The following is a 24,574-nucleotide window of genomic DNA, read 5'->3' as shown; positions in this document are numbered from 1 at the left end:
CCTCTTTTCGTTGCAGCTTAAGAGAATTATTTGTAAAGAATAATAGTAAGAAATGCAATACCGCGTCAAAAGTATTGCATCACAATATGGAAAGAGAAGTCGTTACTTTAATGAAGAAAGACGTACATATATGTTACAAAATTTTATTTTAGTAGGTACTGTTATTTTATGCTTTGATAGAAATACTTTGAAAAAAAAACAAAGATTTTAATGATTTAATTACGTTAAATCATTAAGATAAATAAATGTTATAAAATGTTATCTTAGTACTGTTATTTTATGCTTTGATAGGAATACTTTAAGAAAAAACAAAGATATTAATGATTTAATTACGTTGTTTCAAATTATCACCAACGATAATTATAAGTCAATTAAATCACTAAAATCTTTGTTTTTTTTCTCAAAGTATTCGTATCAGAGCATAAAGTAACAGTACTAAAATAAAATTTTATAACATTTATGTACGTCTTCCTTCATTAAAGTAACGACTTCTCTTTCCATATTGTGATGCAATACTTTTAACCGGTACTATATATTCTAGCAGTTCTTAATAAAAATTAATTTTAATTATTCTATGTAATACAATGTATCACAGGTAAGGAGTTGGAAGAGAAATTTATTGGGTGAATATAATCAAATTATATACTGCCGATAAATTAAACTTATTAAACGATGAGATTGGATACTTTCAGGCAGTTTTGTTAACTATTCAAGAAAGTTTTCATAGAACTGTGGTCGTCTCTACGCTGTAACATTTAACAACTCGGTAATAACCAGAAGCAATATGAGCCAAAAGGTGCGCACGTGTACACTAAACAAAACTAAGAGAAAATGTTTTATGTTTCGGAAGAATTTTGCTATAAATTTAGAACTTTGCAGTCGTACATCGTACATCTGAATACAGAGGCGAGCGGGAAGTAACAATGCACTAAATATATATGGTAACAGCGCACTTTCGGATGTGATTCGTTTTAATCGCGCGGCCGTACGGGCGTCGCAATTTGTGCAAAGCTGGATTTTACTGGTGATTAGGCAGCATAAATTACGTTATTGCGTTAAATCATATACAACGGTATGCCAATAATTAATCCGAAACAGTCTGAACGCCGCGCCGGCGAAATTAATGTTACCGTGCGACATTCCGGATAGGAAATAAAATGATAAATTGTCGAACAATATTTAATTAAGTGACCTAACGCGCGCGCTGTTTTCACCGCGCTCGGACAAATATAAGCGGATATAGGTATAAATAGCTTTGGCACAATTTCGATGGCTCTTGTTTACGCGACCGTTGCTTTCACGCTCCGGCAATACTTCGCCAAAAAACAAATATTTACGTAACACCTCGCGGCGTCGCGAGTTATACGTTTGCGATTTTTCACTGATGTATGCGCAGGGCTGATGCTGAAAGACGGTGCTGAGGTATTTACTGAGAACGTACTATTTCACGATTGCACGTCGAAACATGCATAGCATTATGTTAACTGTGTATTACGTTAATTATGGAAATCGCGGTATGAGTCGAGAGAACCGCGGTAATTAATAAGTCACCGCGCTGCAAGTTCTCGGCCACCGGAGATATAAATAATAAATTCGTAGCCCGAGCCAATCGACCGGACCTTCAACGAAAACATACAACCGCATTCTGAAATATTTACCCGCTGATATACGCAATATCAAGAATTTATTAATCCCTCCGAGCCCGAACCACAAATTCATATATATATGTATATATTCTTCCTAGAGCTGTTTACTTTGTACACCTATTTTACCAATCAATCTCTGAAATTCTCTTTAACCACCGAGATCGCGTATTTGTTCGAATGTATAACATGCCGACGGAATGATAATAAAGAAATGATGCAATTACCTACTTCAAAGAATTATACAATAAATAAATTGAAATTTCAGTAACGTAATGTCAATCGAAAAATGTTTTGGTAAAATACTTCTTTACTTTTCTTATTTCAATTGTTGCAGTAGCGCCTGGAAGTAGGCAACTGCAAACAGCTGCGTGCAATGTGGACGAGAAGTAATTTTTTTCTCGCAGGCGTTTTCCTTATCCTATAGTTTCCCGGTTTCGCATGGTTTCACATACTCGTAAACAGTGACGACTTGAGAAACAGATTGACGTAAGATGTGTTATATTTATCGTATGGAAATTAAAAGATATAAAAGAGACTAACATGCGTATTCTCTGGCTATTAAAAGAGAATAACATTAGAGTGTTGATATTGCATGTGATATTTGCTGTGAGCTTGGTACTAGGTATTCCCATACAGTAGATTAAAAAAGTATTTGCACACCCAGTTTTTTTACAATAACTACGAATTGTAATTATGTTTTATTCCTTCGAATTGTGTCCATAAGTAATTCATTACATACAGTAGGTATATGTAATAAGTTACTTATGAATTCGTAATTATGTATTATTCCTTCGAATAAAATTATTGTAAGAAAACTAACCGGGTGTGCAAGTACTTTTTTGATCCACTGTATTGTCAAACAAAACTGAAAACGAAATTTCAGCAAAATCGAAGCAGATTTATTGCCACGGGTTTCGGTATGCTCTTCTTTTCTTACTTAGGAAGAATTCTTTTCAACTTTTTTAAAATTTTTTTTTACTATTAAAAGCTTGAAGAATGATAAATATTTTGCAGCAATCTATCTAATTTAGTTATATTCAAGCTTAATACTAGATCCGTTAAATTTTCTTAACTACTTTATAATTTTAAATATCATATTTTTGTTTTTACATTTTGAACTTTTATAAATAGTTTTCATAGATAAATACTGTTACGTAAATCAAATCAATAATACCAATTATTAACAAAAAACTTAATCTGGGAACGGGTGTCTGGGATGAATTTTATATCCCAGTATCGAAAAAATGAAGCTCACGATAAAGCAATTTTATAATGTGCTTATTTATTTTTATATATTTTTTCGGTTTCTCCTTATTTTTTTCAGAAAATCTTGAATAAATCTATATACATATTGTCCTCAATTACTCATAAATTATAGAACAATCAAAAATATGCAATATGTAATTAATATCTAACAATAACTTTTAATTGGAGTGCAGACGCCCGTTCTCGGGTTAATAGTAATAATAAAGAGAATATTTCATAAAGAGATCGAGTTTCGCGGTAAGATTTCCTAATGGAGTGCACATCAAAACACGCAAATTGCAAAGATTTTGGAAACGATGAAAGTCAAATCGCCAAGGAAAAAAAAGAACTGATCCATTTCAGCGATCAATTTCAATCTATCCGGAAAAAGTTTCACCGTGAAATCTTCCAACGACGATGCAAAGTAAACAGTTGATTTGCGAGCAATTGACGCAGTTAACAGTTAATAATGGACAGTTTCGGATGACCTCCTTATGCTTGAACGCGACTCAAATGGCTCGAGTTACGTCGTTACGTGTCCGTGCGGTAATACGCCACCACTGGGCGCAGTATAGTAAAACGGACGATACGTGCGCAGACGGCGCGCAATTTCCCCGGCTATCGGTCGCGCCGGTGAGCTGCGTGACCGAGATCACGCGCGTTGACCGGCGCGCACGAGGCGCTTCTTACGCACACGATGGAATTGGGATAGCGCGCGGCATCGACGAACCATCGAAAGAGAGAAAGGTGGCACGAGCACGCGCGCGTACGAACGACCGGCGCGGCGGCGAGCCATTTCGACATTTCCCGCGATAGGTAATCGGGGAATACGCGTGGCCGCCGTATTCCCCGGAGTTGTTACCTGGGCTGGCCCCCCGATGACTCTCGGTCTCTTCCGACAGCACGCGCGTCAACGGGAAACCTTCGCGGCCTTCTATCCTCCGTGGCGAAATCGCGGGGACGATTCATTGGCAGCGGATGTTAATTGAGCGACGGTAACCGCGATTAAGATTAAACGAACTGCTTAAGCGGAATCGCCGGAATTGTTTCTCAACATCATGACACAACCACCGATGGGATTAAGTATCTTGCAAGGTTCGAATCTGTTGGCGTAGTTTCGAACTCTCTACGATTACTTCGAAAAATAAAAACAGTACTTTCAATTAAACCCGAACCTGAATCAAATATATTCGAATATTTTATGAGTATTTTATTAGAAATTTTATGTTCCTTCGAATCAAAACGTTTGTTATAAAATTAACATTATTTTACATTATTTTTTTATAATTACAAATGTTGGATTATCAACCGTTGAAGTTAAACATAATAAAAATATGATTAAAAATATAGAGTAAAAATTATTTAAAATCTTTACACATTTATACATTCTTTAAACTAACAATTTCATTTTTAAAGTTCGAGTACTACCTGTAAAAGATTTATTAGGAAAGAAACTATTTATAAATGCATTTCAAATCCTGCAAATATTCATTCTAAAATTCGAAATTAACTCAAGATTGACTATTTCATAAATATAATGTATGAACTATTATTTTTCATGAATATCACTCGATTACCTAGAAAATGAATCTTTATCTTTGGATTTGACTTGGATTTTTAAGTACATATATTGAACTTTATCCCATCTTTATAAGTTGCAACGTAACCGCTTTTTTCGATGAGAGATGAACATGCTATAAGAGAGATTAAAAAAAGGAAGAAAGAGCGACTTAAAGAGTGATCAGGAATTTGCGTGCATATTGATTGAAAAATATTGTACATATTTTATTTTTCTTTCCGAAATATTTTATCATTTTTTCGAAAAAATACACGCACTTTAAATGTATATTTGTAACATTAGTAATAATTGTATTTAAAACCTAGAACATCAAAAATTGGACTCGCCAAAATTGCACGTTGCAATTTTGGAATCAGAATGCATAAAATAACGCAACTAGTGCAGTGTCTACTCGCCCAGGAGCGCGTAATAAATACACCGCTCTATCGCGGAAGTTTTACGCGCGAATTGACTTTATTTTCCTATTATCATATTTCACAAAACCGCCACCCGCCAAATTGGCAAGATGGGGCATCGTGCCAAAATGATTTCCTTTCGCGGTACGTCGCGCCGCTTAACGTTACGAACTTTACGTTCGATCCGAATTAAATTCAGTCGTTTTACGCCGACAAGACTTTATTATGCACGTCTGTTCCGCGAATACGGGCACTCGCAGGAAATCTTTTATTATTCCAGACGTGCATTATTATTGTTATTATTTTATTTCCGGAAAACTTGGAAGAATCGCTCGTAACATTTACGAGCAATAAACAATATTGCATCGTGGACAGTAACTGCCACTGTCCCGATAGACGCAAGCGATAATCACGCTATTATACGGTTATACTGGGTTTTTTTATTTTTTTAATGATACGCAGCACGATATTGGCTTCGTAAAGTTCCTTTGTGACGCGCAGATCGATCGATATTATTGTCGGTGTTTCATAGCTCATGAAGCAATCGTCGTATTATATTGCGCATCCGCTATCCGCCGTTTCTTCACATTGTGTCTGGAATATATTATATTATCGTACCTTTAATTATTGTGATTAGCATTAAAACGATCGTTTATGTTTCAATGATAGGATGGAAAATGCTCTCAGTCGCGTGTCCGTGAGGCTCTAAAACCGTCTCCGGCAGGTACGAAGGAAACTCGATAAAACGAGAGAAGACGAGGATTCCCCCGGCCCCCGCGTTCTCCGTTAACGAGCCGGCAAAGCAAACACGGCCGAGCATCGGTGTTTTCATCGGGCAACAACGCCGGAAGAGGTTCTTCCCCATCGTTGTCCGACTCGTTTAACGATCGTCCCGGAACCGCAAGGATGAAACTCGTTGTCCTCGACGATGGATCGATATCTACGCTAAACTCCGTCACCGGAAGACAAACTTTACGGAGGAAAGAGAGTACGCGGAATGTGTGTGTGTGTGTGTCCGTATCTGTGTCTGTATATCGGTGTGTGGCAATCAGGTTGTTCGGGAACAACGTTGGCCGCCGAGACGGAAACTCTGCTGGCTGTCGGCGTTGTTTTAACGAGGCGGGGCTCCGGGAATTCGCAAAGGATAAACTCGATTTGTGCCGCCTCGTGTGCCACAAACCGCGTTACTTTATGACGTAAACTTAGCCCGTATAATGTAATCGATGTAATGTACCGTATGGCATTGTCGCGGCAAGATCGAAACCCGTCGTGGAAATGCCGTTTGAAATGTCGATCGCTCTGGGAACGAATCTGATTGAGGTAGGTACTGCGTGGAATATAAATAGAGTAATATGACTAATATCCTATCTCTCTCGAAGTCGGATAAAAATAAAATGCGATAAAAAATACCACCGAGGAAAATATTAAATACAATCATTTGAAGATATCTATGAGAATCGAATAGGAAAACACATATCTAAAAAGACTAAACTATTTTGTGAATATTTAAATTGAAGAGACAGCGAGATAATGATCAATTTCGTAACGATAATAGTTACGTTTTCAGGATATATACTAAATACAAAATAAATAATAAAAAAGTTAATCAAAATTTAATGATTTTAAATCTCTTAAAATGAGATTGGTCAGAAAACGATTTAAAGTTATAGAACTTTGATTAATTTTATCCTAGAACACAATGTGTTCATATATTACTCATACACTTTAACAATTGCTTTTGTCTCTACAATTGACGTTCTAATCGTTTTTAATTCATATCGGCGCGGGATTTTTCTTCTTTTCCCCGTTTGTTGACGAAAATTTTTTTTCCGCGTTTCGAGTCACCTGCAGCCGTGACTCAAAGCAACGTGGAAATTCCATTGTGCACGGAGCATCAATCGTGCAATGTACTCTTCGCATTATCGTCCCGCAAATTAAGCGGAAATGTCGACGATCGTAAGCGGGAAAAGAGGAAAGACATAAAGAAGAGACGTGACATGGAATTTCGTTCTCACGGAGATTCTAAGAATTTCGTTACATCGAAAATTTAACTTATATATTACTTAAAATTACTTTTATAAAAAATGTTTTATAATGTAGACAAATATAAACAAATATATAAATATTTTGAGATACGTCTTGAAAAATATATACAGTGTGTAAAATAAATTGTTTCTGGAACAAAATCTCGTATGTGCTAAATATAATGGGATATAAATAAATAAACAGAGGAGGCGAATTTTATTCGGATCGCGTATCCTCGGTGCGTTTCTTGATGGAAAGCTAGATGCTTCCGCTTCGAAAAAACAGCGTGAATCGAGGACATCTAGCTTCCGCCTAATTGATACCTGCGTTCAATTAATTCAAGAAGGAACTAGTAAACGAGGTCAAAACAACACTCCTCTGTTAGTATCAAAGGATTACGAAGGTCGAAGGCAAATATCGTTAACGAAGCTGTTTCGTCACTTTTTGGGCTAACAAAACATTTTTCTTGCTAATATGCTTTCATTTTCAGTTATAACACACAATCACGTTTATCATATTTCGTAGAAAACGTATCATGATTAAACAATTAGTTAATTACATTATGGTATAAATAAATAAGGTTCACAATTAGGCAGCTAATTAAAATTCTAAAGGGTGACGTAAACTTCAATTACGCGATATCGGTTATCAACCTTACGGCATAAGATTAATTATTGAATAACAGTAATATTGATTAACAATGATATTGATTGTCAGTAATTTGAGAAAATAATTAGATTATTAGATAATTTCTAATTTAGGCAACATCAAACTTAATTCTCTTATATAAATGTCAAAGGCTTGTTAGATCATTGTCTGCCCTTTCGCAGCCATATCGCGGCCGTAATCGAAGGACAACGTAACTTGAAACAAGAGATACACGGTATTCGTAGCGCGTACTTACGTCGGCCATCGTTGCAAGAATTTAAACGCATTTATCGTTATACAATCGATGCGCTTTATCGATCCATAGCACCATTTGTGGCGAACAATTCTTTGAGACGATTGCCAATCGAACGGCTTATTCGGCGCGCGTGATTTCCGGCGGACGGCCGTTTCATTTTGTCGTTAATTAAAGCCCACCCGCCGAAATTGTGGCCTTCGCCATGGAAGTCCAGCCGTTAATTCAGAATGGCAATTAGACGCAGGGATTAATTTTCTAGCTACGTTTCGTGGCGCGAGTCAAGCCATATACGGTGATATAATCATCGCGGTAATTATGAATTCATAAATCGTAAAGCCGCAAACGATGTACTGCACTGCACGTCGTGTGCGCGTTATAGCATTATGCAAAAAACTACTACAGCTGTGCGAAAAGATAAAAAAATTTCATATTTTTTCTACGTATTATTAAATTTCGTATTTCAAAAGGTACAGCTCCTAACGAATCTAATTACGTTCACAAAAAGTTCTTTTATCTCCGATTGTTTTTAACTTGAAAACCATCGACGTCTCGTAAAAAGATAGTATATTGTACAACTAGTGGAAAAAGTAGTCGATTCTGAATGAGTGTGAAGTTGGTCGCACTCGCTTCGCTCGTGCGACCATCACACTCATTTGGGCTCGACCACTCTTCTTCCCACGAGTTGTTCATACTATTTTATATCACACGTGCGTGGAAAGTGGCCCATTACGCGCCATCTGTGCGACAAATAGCCAATTCCATACACGAGTCAAAACAGTGCGGTAATGTAACATTTCCTAACAAGAGCGTGTTTTGAGTGAGAAAAAACGATCCATTTCACAATCGATGACGTAAGCGTTGAAGAACTAGTTAAGAAATAGAGCCATTTCTTAACTAGTGGAGAAATGAAATTGTAAAACAAACGCGAAAAACGGCCTATTTCACGCTCGCATTAGGAAAAATATATTTTTAGCTACAATTTAATGTTAATAAATAGTTTAACATTAATACATCATTTAACAATTAATAACTCTCTGATTATTAAAAAAGTATATCGATTTTAAAATCTATAGTAAAAAAAGACACTAATTTTAGAACATCACGTAGTTGCTTCATACATAAGCATATATCACACATATCTCTTCATTTATATTCACGCGCGAGTACTCATCGTAGATTAATAAAAATTATCATAAAAAAATCTAAGATATAATATAAACTATAATTAAAAAGACATTTAATGTAATTAAATAACATATAATTTTAACGTCGCGTCTTAAGTTATGATATCCTGTTACGATGATATTACATAATCGATACGAAAGTTCAAAGATCGTCGCAAAATTATCGATATAATAAAAAATTTAATAAGCTTATAAAGATCCTCCGCGTGATATTCGCCACTCCTGAATTATCACATCTCGTGTCGATGTATCGATCGTATTATTCGCGGGACGACAATCTCTTAATCTTTCCTTTGACGAGCTCGTCCAACGTCATTATTGGACGAATAATCATTATTATTAATTGCTGACTCATTTTCTACACAATCTATCTTGTTAAACGACGGCATTTAACCGTGGCTTCCACGTGAAAAGTAAACGATTTGCCGCGAGTGAAAAGTGAATGTATTATGAGATATAATCAAGTTACTATTCCGCTATTCGCTTTCGTTTTTCATATCACTCCGGATATCCGGAAGAACACGGTTTCGGTATCCGCGCGTTTGGCATTTGTAAAACTTAATTCTTAGATTTCACTCGATTACTAGTCAGTCGGCTATTATTGGTAAATTTGATGTCACATTTTCATTAAACAAAAGTTGATTTCATATTAAAATTCAAAAAATTATAAAAAAAAAACAACGCGATAAATTCTGTGACATATACATGTATGGATCATTGATTTAAAGATATTAAAGTTTCAGAGTTTTTAACACAATCACGATTTTACAAATAATGTCTCAAAATATAAATGTTGATGTTAAATGAGATATTTAAGCCGGTATTCATAGTCGGATCTTATATTTAAGACCGTCTTAAGTACAATCTTAAAATGTTATGAATCAATCAGTGGGACATTACTTAAGACGGTCTTGAAATAAGATCCGACTATGAATACCGGTCTTAATCATACTTCATTTTATATTGCGAACTTGTAAAAAAAAAAAATTGCGTGTAACGCGAGTTCACGAGAAAAGATCTATTTTTCTCATTCGTCCGGAAAATATTAGCGGTGAGGTAAATGGAGAACATATTAAGTCCCGGGAATAATTGCATCATGACCCAAAAATGCATGTCACAGCGGTGATAAACTCATTCGCGTCGGAGGTAGCCATAGCATCGAAAAATCTGGCTATTAAGCATTTGGCTATTAAGCAACGGCAACAAGCCAGCTGTTGCGCGTGTTGGCGCCTGGCACTCGACGTGCCGTCTCTCCCGGTTGACGTATCGGCTGCCAAGAATTCCCGAGATGCGGAGAAAAGATACAGAGTTGCAGTCGGAGTCGCGGCCAGGTTTAATGAACGCCTTACAAAACAAAGCTAGATGACGGAATGGATGACAAATGCGCATTGTATATAGAACGTAGTAATGCATGCCGTTGCAGTTTTGTCGCGACAATTGCGATTTATGACCTGCGGATGGCGCGAATGGTCATCAGTGTTTATCAAATAGCTCTGCATCTTATTATTCAGTTTTGCGACCAAAACGCCGGTCTAAAAAAATTAATTGCGCCAGCATAGAAACATGTAAAACAACACAATAAATTATCGTTTGCAAAAGCACGTTAATAGAATTTAAATTAATTATCAAAATCAATTATAATTCATTACCGTACGTCGTCTTCTGGTCTCTTTTCCCTCGAGAACAGCAATGCGGTTAAGAATAACTTCCCGTCGTTCTTAACCGCATATACGTTTACTGCATACGTTTACCGCATTGCGTTTGTTTCATTTGTAAATGGTCAGTGATGTTTATCAAATATCTCTGCATCTTATTATTCGGTTTTGCGATCAACACGTCAGTCTAAAAAATTAATTGCTCCGGCATAAAAACATGTAAAACAAAACCATAAATTTTTTAAATAAGAGAATCTGAATGTTTATAATTTCAACGAGTTTTTGAAAGTCGCGGAATAAATTAAATAATCCAGGAATTCGTCGGGCGTGCAGAAATTTGGAAATGTAAAAGATTATAAAAACATAAACCAGAAACACGGTTGCATTTCTCATAATTGCCTATTTGCATGTCCTCTTAAAGATGATAAATTAAGTGCATAAAAATAAAGATAAATTAAGCGCATAAATAAAAATGCATATTTCTCTCGACAATATATCAACGATTATTGTTATTCTTATTAACGGAACAACGGAGTATATTCGCTCTCGGATATATCCGGTCCAACTTTTATTTAACGTTTTACAAGAATTTACGTAACGACAGAGTATCATGCGAATCCCGTTAACCTCGGCTATTGTTCGAGCAAAGCAAGCGAGAGAGAACCCAATTGTTTTCTTGCACGGCAAATATTCAAAAGTAAATTCGTTCTCGCACTTTCTTCCCAAATTCTTTCCCAGCGCGTTGCCAGGAGATAAAAATTTAACGTCAGACGCGCGACGCGCGGAATTTTGCATTCACAACGAGACACTACGGCTGATATTATCAATTTCGCATTTCATAGAAAAATTCCATCGACGTTCCCATTTATATCCGCATCGATAAGCGCCGAAGTTCGCGAGCTGTCAAGCGATGCGTGCGCCGTTTGTCAATCAGTGACGTCACCCATCGTCATTGTACAATTACAATGCGCCATGTATGCACGCGGTCTCGTTGTTCTCTTTCGAACTCGCGGAACCAATTGTTACGAATGAAACAGTCACGACATTTTGCAAATAGTAGCACCGGTAGTAGTATAATAGCGGCACTAATAGGAAGCCTTTATTTCAGTCAAGAAAAGCTATTCAATCATTTAAACGCTAATGGCTTTCAATTTAACATCAATACAATATTTTCGATTCTAATTTAACCTATTTCTATATTTGAAAATTTCTATTTAAAAATCTCACCGTTATATTCACCGAACGTTTATATATAAATATTTATATTAAACTTTAAAATTGATTTTGCAAAAGTATTTCATTATTCGCGAGTAAATAACTGGAGAATTAATTTTTTATCTTCTATACATCGCAGTTTTTTTTATTCTCCCCGAAAAATCGATTTCGTAACGCGGCAATTTTCAGAAGAACAACAACGACGCATTAAAAAATACACAAGTGGTAGCAAATGAGAAAATAGCGCGGGCATTTTCCATCGCGTTTTTTTTCCCCCTTTTCTTTTTCACGTAGAGGTGCTTCGTGGATTTCGCGGCAACGGACAGAGATCCCGCTGCTGCTCGTTATGAAATTCGCCGCTCAGCCGTGTTTCGTCGGGACTTGTAACTCGCACAGAGCTCGACTTTCTAATAGTCTCTATGCCGGTGCAGCGGTGCAACGCAGGGCCGAACTCCGACGCAACGCGACCGGCAATCGCTGACGATAATATCATTCGATTGCGTCGATACCGAGTCACGCCGGCAAAGCGTTTTCCCCGCCGCGTTTTAATCTCGAGCAAACCGTTTTCATTGCCATTTCGCGGATATCGGTACCCTACACCTGAAGATATAATATACGCCATAGGACAACAAGATATAATTAATGATAAAAGCACCACGCAAATTTCATCATTTCCCTCGAGAATAAAAGAATTAATGATAAGTACTAAAATCTTACATATACAATCAATTAATGAACTTTATTTAATTCGATACGTTTTAATTCCTTCATGACAAAGGCGTTTACAAAGTTGAAAATATGTAGCTCGATTACTAAGATGGAGTTTGTAAAACTCCAACTAATCTAAGAGTTTATTGTAACATAAAATTTTTTAGAATACTTTAAATAAGTTTGATTCTTGGATCAGAATTATATCAATAAAATTCGCATAATTTAAAATCACTTTAAAACTTGTAAGCAGATTATTTATTAATGAAAGATGTAGAACAGTTGTGAAAATACCATTACGTTGATGGTATTTGGAGTTTGTGATATTCCTTAGTAAAGCCAAGTTAAAAGAAACTTTTATCTTGTATTACAAAGGCATTAACCATAATGCCATGTCACAGATGTCGAGTCTGAAGAGTTCGTAATAAGATAGAAAAGGTAAATAGATAGAGAAAAATAGATGAAAAACCAAATTTGATAAAGAATAAATAATATAAAAATGTTGCAGCCATCGCCACGCACTATGACATAATATTTACTGCACCCGCTTTCTATTTGCATTTCCTATATACACGCTTCCTATTTCATTAAATCGGCTGGTCGTTATAGCATAATCTGCGTTTGTCGTTCCCGTGAAATTGCACGTTGTTACACGTTATCGTGAAAGCACTCTCCGTCCCGACTGTATTTTTCAGATAATAAAGCGCGTGCCGAAACGAATTCGCGTTCCGCGTCTCGCGAGGATGCACCCGCGACGTACAGCACCGTCCCTGAAAGTCGGTGTACGCGCTCAACGTGAGTAAAAATAAGATATCGTAATCTTCGTGTCCGCTCGTTTCACGTTGCCCCCCCCCCCCTCGCAGTGCGCGTGAGAGAGCTCGTATATTTCGCTACCTCGCGTCTTTGGCACCCTTTCAACCGTGCTCGATGCAAATGCAGCCGTTTCGCGCACTCGCCGCGATTCAAAACTGGTTCCGGACCGTCTCACAACCGGTTGGAGCGCAAAAGGTCCATCGCAAAAAATTCAGGCGGATTATTTATGCGTACAGGAGACGCGATATTGATTTTGACAAATGAGCTAATGTGAACGCATCAAATTATAAACTAGAAATATCGTATATATACGATGAATAATGAATAAATAATAACTTATGTAATTAATTAAACAAGGCTGTGTGTAAAACTATAATATATATATAGATATATATGTGTTAAATCACATGATATAAAATCATGCTTCAAAGCCGCAATTTGTCAGACTGAAGTATCGGGATTATATTCTCGATGGCACGTAATATTCCTTTCGCCGACTGAATACGCTCGTTCTAAGATGCGTACGTCATTATGAAGTTTAAACGCGAGTGCGCGAGGAGCTCTTTCTCTCACTGAACGATTAAGCGGCGCGCGGTGCTTTAGGAGCGACTTTACTTCCGCGCTCCTGCAACATTGCGGCGCTCTGACCTGAATTTCCAATTCCTCTGAGAAAGATAATTTGTAGTTTATTACGGACACGGGTAACAATTTTGTCTCGCGTGGATCTATTCTTTCTCCGGCGCGCGCGCGCGCGCGCGTGTTCATCTCGGCACGAACTCGGGAATAAACCTCCGGAAATTGTCGTCGAAATTGTAGAACTGTTTTATACTGTATCGCTACCGACGCTACCTACGATGTATACACGGTGTTTATTTGCCGTTAAAATATTTTAGTTCTGCAATGCGAAATGTTTGCAAATGATTTTGCAAAACAAGAATTATTGCCATAATCATCTGTATTCAAAAACTATGTACCCTGTGGAAGAAATTTTGACCGGTTTTCTTGCAATTAAGCAACTTAACATTTTGGTTAGTGCCCCTTAAGTGAAAATTATCTTTGCGTAACTGAATATCGACAGAACTAATTGAGAGAATTGACTAGTATAACTTAAAAATCTTTGAAATAGATACTCTCTATATCTGAATCAGTGAATAGTACTGCTGAATCAGCGAATAGTTACTGATATCAGGGTAAAGTATGCCACTGATTCGAATCAGTGACATACTTCACACTCTGATATCAGTGACTATTCATAGTTATTCATTGATTCAGATTTAGAGAGTACTAATCATGGGCCCCAAAGTGGGTTGCTTATCCGTCTTTTTTTTCCAGAATAGCGTCGTTCCGCGAAATATTATTAAAAATTAAACACTTGAAGATGTGACGAACATATATTAGATTTGATTATCGTAAGGTGATTACTGAAACGTATTGAAATAATACGTGATTCAGTTCATAAAACATCACGAAACGTTTACGGTCGAAATATAACTTCCGTGTGGAAAGTTTAATCTGCTCAGGATGTGTTACGCTTTATAAAGCGTAAATCGCGTATGTGCGATTCGCAACGCTATACGAATGAGAAGAAAAAAACAGAGGTGGATAGCCGGAATGAGAGGCCGCCGCGGTTTAAATCGCTATTGGATGCCTTGTACTTGCTCGGTGCGCCATAAAAGACGTCGGAATGATCAGAAATGGCGGAATCAGAGCGTAACGACGCTGTCCCGTCTCAACTTGTCAGTCGCACGCACTTTACGCAAGCGACCGGCGGATAAGGACACACCTTGCGTGCCTGAAGACGATGGAGTCCCACGGTAGATGGGATAACTGTTTAGATAGTATTGTCAAGTACTTGTCTGTTCGTCAATAGAGAATCATTCAAACTATAAGTTATAAAGAAATATTAAAAGAAAAAAGTTGAAAGAAAGACAGAGAGAGAGAGAAAGAAGAGGAGGAGGAGAGATTATCTCTTGTATTGTTAAAATACAACGAAAACTATAAAATTCTTTAGGTACCACACTCTGCTCTATCTACAATTAATAAATATATTTCTTCAACAAGATTTTGTAGGCGTATTTTAATTTAAATTTTAGAATGTTAAATTCTAATGAGTATACTTTATGTACAGTTGTAAATTAACTATTGTAAAATTTGTAAAATTGTAATTAAAACCAGAATTATTTCTCCCTATGATAAATTAATAACACAATGTACTAATAACACAAATTTTTCGCATATTTTTACCAGGCTAAATTAGACTAATATCCATCTCAACCAATAAAGATTAACTTGAATCTCATTTTTTATGTTTTACTTTTTATCTTTTTCTAGTTCTAAGAATTAGAAAAGGATAAAAAGTAAGTTAAATTAAAATTATAAAAGTTGATCTGCATTGATAGAAATAGATATAAAAAAAACAAGTAGATAACAAAATGATCTTCCGTTAAGCTGAAATAAACTTTAAGTTAACAAGATCTCATTTCAGTTACATTTTACGTTAAAATTTTCTTATGCAAAGTTGCGTAAAGATGCTTTCCAGTTGCAATTTGAAGAAATATCGTTTTGAAAATATCATTAGAAAAATTTTCCGTCAAGATTTTACAAAAGTTCTACAAAGCATCACGTATTCTTCTTCAAGCGTATTTTCATTCTCGCTTCATCAGAAGTGAACAACGATACTTCCAGTGACAATAATCGTTGTCCTAGTTTGCATAATGCGTGGCTAAGGCGCAATAAGGTCGTCGAGTAAAATGCATAACTGTCGCAACACGTCTAAAGATGCTAAAGGAAAGTAATAGCCGTGCAAACGCGATTATGCAAAATCTTTCCTATAAATACGGACGGAATATGTCACCCAGTAATTTCGTGTCGGTCGATAAAATGCGGTGGAGGAGGCTCGCGAATTATGTAAGGTCGCCGTGTACTTGAATCCAGATGTAACATCTGCCTTCAAGGTTCTACATATTATATGCGCTTTTGTATACAAATAATTGCTACACGAATAATTGCTATGTGCGATGCACTTGTAACGCTTTTAACTACACACGTGTCGTAGGTATTTCTCGAGAAATAATTTACAACCGCGTGTCACAAAATCACATTGTCCGATTAAGTTATTGTTCTTATTACGATGGAATGTTTCGACAGGTTTAATTAAAATACTCTAAGATTGAAATCTAGATAAAATTATATTTTATATATTCCAAAACAAACAGAATATATGTTTACATTACGTAGTCTTTAGCTTCTTCGTTGAAAATAACATAACATCCAAAATATTCTGAAACCAGTTCTGAGGCCATTGTCTCTTGGTATAGCAATCGCATTTTTATTCAAATATTATATATCAGAAACATGCATATTAGTGAAAAGTATTGATATTTGATAAAACTCGTACCTGAAAGGAGAGAAGTGAAGAGGGGGGAGGATCGCGAAAGAAAAAAAAACACCGAATGACAGACAGGGCTATTTTAAGATCTCGCGACCGGTTTGCGCGAGTCACAAAGAGGCTCGCCTGTATCTCCGTTCCGAGTAATCTGTCTTGACGAGCCAAAATTTTTCGGAACGCGATACGCTCGAGTTCCATTCGCGCAAGAAATGACATGAAGAAAGAGAAACGCGTTGAACGATTGCGTCGAGATTAACGTTCCTTTGTTTCCAGGACAATATAATGATATAAGTACTCAACCCTTCGAGCAATATGTAGGTATATTTTAAATATTCTAGATAATCTTTTAGCTAATTTTTGACATTTTAGAGTTATTAGTGTATTTGATAAAGAATCAACTTTTCGAAGTTCAAACCAATTTCTTTTGCCATTAATAGCCCAGTAAAGTGACAAAGTTTGGAGGAAATAATTTGAACAGGGCTGAAACTTTGTAAACAGGCTTGTTTTAGGGTACTATTTAACATATTAAAAGTCCCATGTGTAGACGCTACGTTGCGGACAGGGTAGTGTCCAAAAGGTCCAAAAAACCAGTTTTTCGCAAATAACACGGAAAATATTAACTTTACGGAAATTTATGTAGATATAAAAATTGTAGCTTACAAAATTCCGCACAATTTCATTTTTTATTCAAGTCTGTACGACCAAATGGAGCAAAAATAGAATTTTTTTAAACACCGGTAGTTTTGCGAAAAATGCGCAACGCACGTACGCGTTTTCGTTGCGTCCCAAAACTACCGGTGTTTTAAAAAAATTCTATCTCTGCTCCATTTGGTCGTACAGACTTGAATAAAAAACGAAATTGTGCGAAATTTTGTAAGCTACAATTTTTATATCTACATAAATTTCCGTAAAGTTGATATTTTCCGAGTTATTTGCGAAAAACTGGTTTTTTGACCTTTTGGACCCTCCCCTGTCTGCAACGAGCGTCTACACATAGGGACTTTTAATATGTTAAATAGTACCCTAAAACAAGCCTGTGTACAAAGTTTCAGCCCTGTTCGAATTATTTCTTCCAAATCGACAACTTTCGAGTCATTTTACTGCATGGGCTATAATGTTAACAACGATAGCGTTGACAACGAGATTTGTAATGAATCGCGAGATATATGACATATGACAAAAGTTATCAGCAAGTTACGTTGATTAAATAATGCAAACATCGGTATCAGACGAATGCTAACAACGCAGATGCGTAGTGTTGACAATCTAACAATAAGACACGGGGTGATGGAAGATTCAAACCTAAGTAATATTTCCGGTTTTGATGTACAGAAAGAAAACTATATGTATTAAGAATTGTATATATACATATATATAATTTTCGAAAAAAGTAAAACATTTTGCTTCTAGGCTTTAACGTTTCCCTACAGACGTATAAATACACAATTCATAGCATGAGTGTAAATATGCCATGTGCAAAAGTAAAAATGCAAAATATCTATGCAATTAATGCACGATTTCATTAAATAGCAAATTTCCATAACGCCTCTGGACAATAAATTTGTTTTTTAATAATAATAAGTGAAATCAGACCGGATATAAATACAATCAATTTAAAGAGAAGACCATTTACGGTCAGTTTGTTTTTTTAATTAATAAATAACTGTGTTGTAATTAAAAAAAGATAGAAGATCTTAGCATAATAACAGTTAAATTCCTTTTCCTATAGCAGCAGAAAGATATCGCATAAAATTCAAATTGTAAGAAAAATCAACTCAGATTAATTCCCTGTTTAAAAATAGTGGTTTACACCGCTTGAAAGAAATTTTGAAATTTACTCAACGAACGCGCGATACGAAGTCTATTTTTCCAGATAGTATCTATTTTTCGTGATTTCGACAACTCCGGAAAATCTCAGTCGTATGTGAATTATGTAACGCAATTAAAGTTGAAACTTTCTATTTTCGATTATTGACTAAGCATGTCCATCGGAATGATCGTCCGGTTCCGCCAGCTTGGGTAGATTTTATGGCGAATTGTGAAGGGGCAAACACGGTGATTTTTCGCGGTGACTTCCGCGAATATAAGTCTTTCGTAGAGAAATCGCGAGATTGCGAGGCAACGAGGAACTTTCATAAAACGTTCCCGGCGACATTGTTCGGGGAAATATTAAAGTATCGAAAATTCCATTTTCTTCGAAATAAAAATGTCACATTACTTCCAGCTGGAATACTGTGAAAACAGGATGACGCCCAGAATTTAATCTTCAACTAAATCGGGCCCTTGATAATTCTATATTTATTTTTATTTCCGCATTTAATTTCCCCGTCGTGTCTTCCATTCGAAACACCCGCTGTTTTCATCGACAATATTTTTTCACCGTAAAACGTAGAAATAAGTTCTTTGTCTAGTCTCCTCTGTCAGTGTTTTACGGAAAAGACCGCTTTTAAATATTTGTACTTAAATATCTGAAATAAAGTATCGGTAAGATTCAACCGTTCGAGCTAAAAAAAGACTTTATGACTCTTTGCCTTCCGGTTAACATTATTTTTATTGATACTTTTGGAATCTCCTTTATACGCGCTTTCTGCGCCGTATCGGTTGCAAATTATCGTTATTTTCGCAAAATGCTGCAACCGTTACAAAGAACTGTTATCTGAAGTAATGTTCCCTCGTCTGGTGAACGACAAAAGATTTCCTGATCACAGATTATGAGACTTCGCCAGATTATGAACGCCGCGTTTATTCGCGATTTTTCACTGAAAATCGAGTTCACGAGTCGGGTGCTTATATATCAACGCACAACGATAAAAGATTATTGATAACGATATAATTTAATATAAACAGCTGCCTTCGTGAGCTATTTATATGCATGCGATGGTGATTTAAAATCATTCATTAAGTGCGATATTATTAACTGCATGTTATATGGCATCTGAAATTTATACAAATTGATTATAATATCAAAAAGGTTTAAAATTACGCGACATGAAATCGTATTCATCGAAATTCGTGGAAGGAGTAATTTTCATCGAATTATTGGAAATTATATAAAATTAATTGAATGTCCAGACTACATCGCTATCTTAATCGTCATTTTCGCCTGTGTACATTGGAGGCCAACCAGAAACACACATATGAATATATCATTGTGAAAGTCACCGTGAATTGGGCATTAATATTTGGGATTATCACCGTACCGGTCATTATGGCGTTTTAAAGTATCGCTAACTTGTATTTCATCGCGCGAGTTTTTTTCGAACAGTACGAGACATGTTTTTTACGACTCCGGTCTTTATCGCCGAGCATCGGTCGCTTAATGATTATTAATTGCAATTGATGTGCGAATAAATCGCTCGAAAAGATTAACAGTGAATTTGCCAAATAATTAAGCGACATAAATATAAAACGAATTATATAGAAATTTATGTTCTCCATCGCATCGCGAATTCCTTCTTTCTTTTATTCGACGCTCAATGTTATCGGGAGTACGTTGTATCGAAAGTACAATATATTCATAGCACTTAATTCATAAACGATTCATTCTGCAGTTAATTGAATTTCAATAAGATTTTTCTAAAAATTTACACGTCTCATTTCTCGCTTACCTTAATTAGTCTTTTAAAAGAAAAATTTCACTGGACTCACTCAGAGATTGCTGCAATGGGTACGTGATCATTCGCAAAACAACGAGTAACTCACGTTCGTGCGAGGCACGGCACTCGAATTTGTAAAACAATCGCAATTTAAATACCTGACGACCGAGTCCGGTACGAAAATGTTCCACCAGGACGGTCTCTTCTGCCGAGTGTAACTCGGTTGCGAATCAAGTCCCTCCGTGCTGCCGGACTGCGCGGGAATGCCGGACACGCCCTTCCTCCTCTTGCGATCCAGCTTGGGCGGCTTCGCGAGCGGATGCCAGGACTTACGGCGGCCCTTCTTGGCCTCCTGGGCCAAGTAGTCGCGGTCCTCGTTCCCCAATACGTCCCGATTCTCCTCCAGCAGATCCTCGGACACGTAGAACACCGAGCCTCTCCTGCCATTGTTACTGTCGCTGCTGCTCCTCCTCTTGTCCTTCGGCTTCTCCTTCGCGCCGTTATCTTTCACGTCGTTCTTGACGCTGTCCTTGGTACTGTCCTTGGTATTGTCCTTGGTATTGTCCTTGGTATTGTCCTTGGCGCTATTCTCTTTCTCCTCGAACACGCTGGCCCTACGGACCCTCTGGAAGAGGCTGTCCCGCCGTGCCTTCAGATCCTCCAGTACGCTGTGCCGACGAGTCTTGTCGCGCAGAATCACCGCGTTCTCGCGCTGCTTGCCGACGGCGCCGAGGATCCTCGCCAGCGACGACTCCTGATCCATCATCGCCGGGATGGAGTTGGTCGAGGCGTACTTGGTGGTCGTATGACCGTTCTGCGGCTCGCTTATGTACATCTTGGCTGTTTCCATGCTAACCGGAACGGCCACGTCGTCCGTATGACGAACGATTCACAGTCGGGTATTGCGCATCGCGCCGGAGAGCGTCAGAAAAATGTCGAGTTACTATCTTATATCGAGGTCACTGGGGGTCAGCTCGCGTCCAGATTAACTTCTCTCTATTTACTGGCTATACCGCCGAGGACACCGTCGCCGCGTCGTGAAAGATCGTTCGGTTCCCCGCTGGATACCGCTAACGTCGGGTTAACGTCTCACAGCGGCAAGGCCGTTGAAGACCGGAGGATAATTGGATCGGACGGGTCGCTCTCTTCTGCGAAGTCGTTAATGTCTTGGCAGGAAGGATCGTCGAGGGTCGGGCTGGGATACAAAATGTATTCGCTGGTCCTACGGGATAACTGAACGTACACGACGGAAGGTCGTCTCGAAGGCGTTGACCGAATAATTTATAGCGGACAAAGCCGTTAGGAATTACGACGTTATTCACGATTAGATATCCACGGTAGATTGAGTATCCACCGAGATTCCAAGTATCCGCGAGCGAAGACGCGCGCCGCGAGAGTCGGCCACGATCTTTCGCCGCTGTCTGTTTAATATTATACACCGGCGCGGCCGTTGAAGGTTACGCTACAGGCTATAGTATTAGTCCGCGTACTCCAAAGCGCCGTAGAGGGAATGGACTCTCGCGATACTCGCGGATTTAGCTCGTCGTGTATATCGGACGCTCCAGTTCGTCTACGACGTAAGATCCGCGCGATTTCTCGCCGGTCGCGCCGACTTCGACGGGCTTTTCGCCTCTCGCAGAAGAATCTTGCTCCGGTGATAGTTATCGATGACAAGCGGCCGTCATTTTTCACGAAGATTAGACGGCACGGGCGACGCGACGAAGCGTTAAAGCGCGATCGGCGGCATTATTCCACCGGCGCGGCTCGTCGGTGAAAGCAGCCGAACGGTCGACCGCCTTTTCACTCCTGACGCCGACGACGCCGTCGACGCGGTCACTCTCGTGAAACCAACGCGTGCTACCACGTAGGAGTAGTACGCCGATGCGTGTGCGTGTATGTGCTCCGGTCGGCGGATACGCCCGTGGAGAGGAGAACACGTCGGGGTCCGCGCGATCGTTGACCCAACTGGAGAGAGATCCGCGTTTATTTATATGTATATATTTTTTTTATTTACATCTATGTGCGTATACCTGATGCGAAACGCTCCCGTTTTTAAACATCCGATCGGCCGTCAACGAGTTTCGCTTCGTTTTTCGAAAACAGAGGGCCGCATCGAATTTTTCTATCAAGCGAATTTTCGTTTCTCGATCCGACGCTTCTCAAGATTGCTCCGTTTGCGCTCCGATCAACCCTTGCCTGCCGAGGGCGGCAGGGACGAGACTTGGTAGTTGTCTCGCATCACGCTCGGTGACAACAGCGCGAGGACGATCTTCCTGAGGGCAGGCATAAGACCCCTCGGAAGACCCTTCCTTATCTCGAGCCCCCTTTTCCCTTCTTCTCACTCCGTAGCTTCTTGATTGTATAAATAAATACCCCTTTCCTTTTACGCTCTTCTCTTCGAACACACGCGCGATTAAAACGCGCCTTCTTCGCGAAGAAGAGCCGCTCTTCTTCGCACGCGTTCTTTTTATCTCCTCCCTCGACTCGCTCTCGTTATCGGAACGAACACACGCACTTACGCTACGCACACGATAACGCGACGAAAGCGTATACAGAATAACACGGGAGAGCGTCGGGAGACTTTGCGAGCGTGGATCGAGGCGCGCGCTCGATCAACAACAACCGTCACGTGAATCGGATATCGCAGCAACTAAGCGCGAGCGAACGCGACCGCTTGTATTTATACACGCGTACCGCATTGCCCGCCTCGCGCGCGGACTGTCTCTCTCTTTCGCGGCGCATCCCCCACCCCGAGTCGCGACGAACGCGTATACCGAAAGGATACGCACGAGAGATATATCTGGCATGGATCCTGATTCTCGTCTCGGGACTCGGGACCAGAGAGGAAACCTGTATTACGATCACGGCCGCTCGTTTATGGGATCCTTTGATCCCGAGTCAGACACATTTGCGGCTATTTTTTAAAAATTTCATAAAAACGTCAGAAAGCGCGGTCGTCCAAATTTTATAAACGTTCCTTGGACCATCTTTCACGGGTATATGGGGGTGAGCGTTTGAAACGTTGGAGCATTAACACGTCACGTTTTAACGATAAACGTGCCTATTTTAGGATTTATCTCTTTTCTCGCGAAGGCCGCGAGCAACGTTAATTTAAGTTTAGATACATACGGTCATTTAACGCTAAATGTGCGATATAAACAAAGCTTTCAGTTATTGCGCTTTTAGAAAGACACTAGACGCTAAAACATTCAATTGCTTTGCAAACTTGCTTGTTTTCCGCGCTTACAGTGGAACGAGTATATGTTATACAAAAATTAGTGGACGCGTCGAGTAATAACTTGAGTTAATTAAGTGTAAAATAAACTGCTTAATAAATTCTTTTAAGTTTAAAATAAACTACGACGGCCCAGACAATGCCGTCATGTGTGTAACTCATTATTTGAAAACACATGGTTAACTTCTGCATAACATCATCTGTAAATTAATATAAATTTTAAAACAAAGAGACAATATGAGAAACTTGTTTATAGAACAATGTAGAGAGATATATAATTATCGGTCAAAGTCTGTGCTTAATCAAAAATATTTTGAAATACCGTTTATTTTTATGATTAAACATAAAATGAACAAATGAATAGATTAACCAAGTAAATTAATTCCTGATAATATCTACAGATAAATATCAATCTTTTTTAACGTTTCTAATGTGATTATATACGACTCTTACTATTGTGTTTTTTTTTTGTAATCTTTTTTAGATGGTCTTAAACTTGTATTGAGAGTTTTAAAATCACGTCGCAAACTTTAACGAGGTAATCTATAATTGAGTTAATCAATTTGATAGTAATCCATCCGAGAACGATAAACCGAGATAAAAAGATAACAACGATGAGCAACCACTAACAAGGTATATCGATAAGTTCGTTGAAATGATTGTTGCGTGAGAAATATCACTGATTTATGAAAAAAAAAACGATATTGTGTGATTGCATCATTTACGATATCTTTAATACATAACAACTTAACAACTTTGCAAGTTTAAAGAGACATGCTTTCTCTCGCTTCAGTTTTAAATTGAGAGTACGACGGATAAATAAATATCACTGAAATAAACATATTTGCTATAATATGTTTACGATAACAACTTAAGATGCGCTGTCATCACATGTTAATTTTTTATTATCTCCAGGGGATGATAAGAATTGATAACAATGATGATAATTGCAAAACTCACGATGTATCTATATAAAAGTAAGACGA

At 38.1% G+C, this 24,574-nt stretch overlaps 1 protein-coding gene across 12 annotated transcripts in view; it reads right to left on the bottom strand.

The window, feature by feature from the left end:
• Nucleotides 1-24,574, bottom strand: part of LOC112452622 (TLD domain-containing protein 2) — a 143,968-nt gene that overhangs the window by 54,956 nt on the left and 64,438 nt on the right. For 5 of the 12 annotated variants that reach the window (XM_025012914.1, XM_025012917.1, XM_025012918.1 and 2 more), the window contains exon 1: nt 20,512-22,992. The exons of the other annotated variants lie outside the window; for them this stretch is intronic. In XM_025012914.1, the coding sequence (XP_024868682.1) occupies nt 20,512-21,203 (692 nt within the window). In that variant the 5' untranslated portion in view covers nt 21,204-22,992. Of the gene's footprint in view, nt 1-20,511; nt 22,993-24,574 lie in introns of those variants that run through there. 12 annotated transcript variants of the gene reach the window in all.

This window comes from Temnothorax curvispinosus, unplaced genomic scaffold (assembly GCF_003070985.1).
Source record: "Temnothorax curvispinosus isolate PA1 unplaced genomic scaffold, ASM307098v1 QBEX01003544.1, whole genome shotgun sequence".
Classification (NCBI taxonomy): Eukaryota; Metazoa; Arthropoda; class Insecta; order Hymenoptera; family Formicidae; genus Temnothorax; species Temnothorax curvispinosus.
This window is presented reverse-complemented; position numbering and strand designations above follow the sequence as displayed.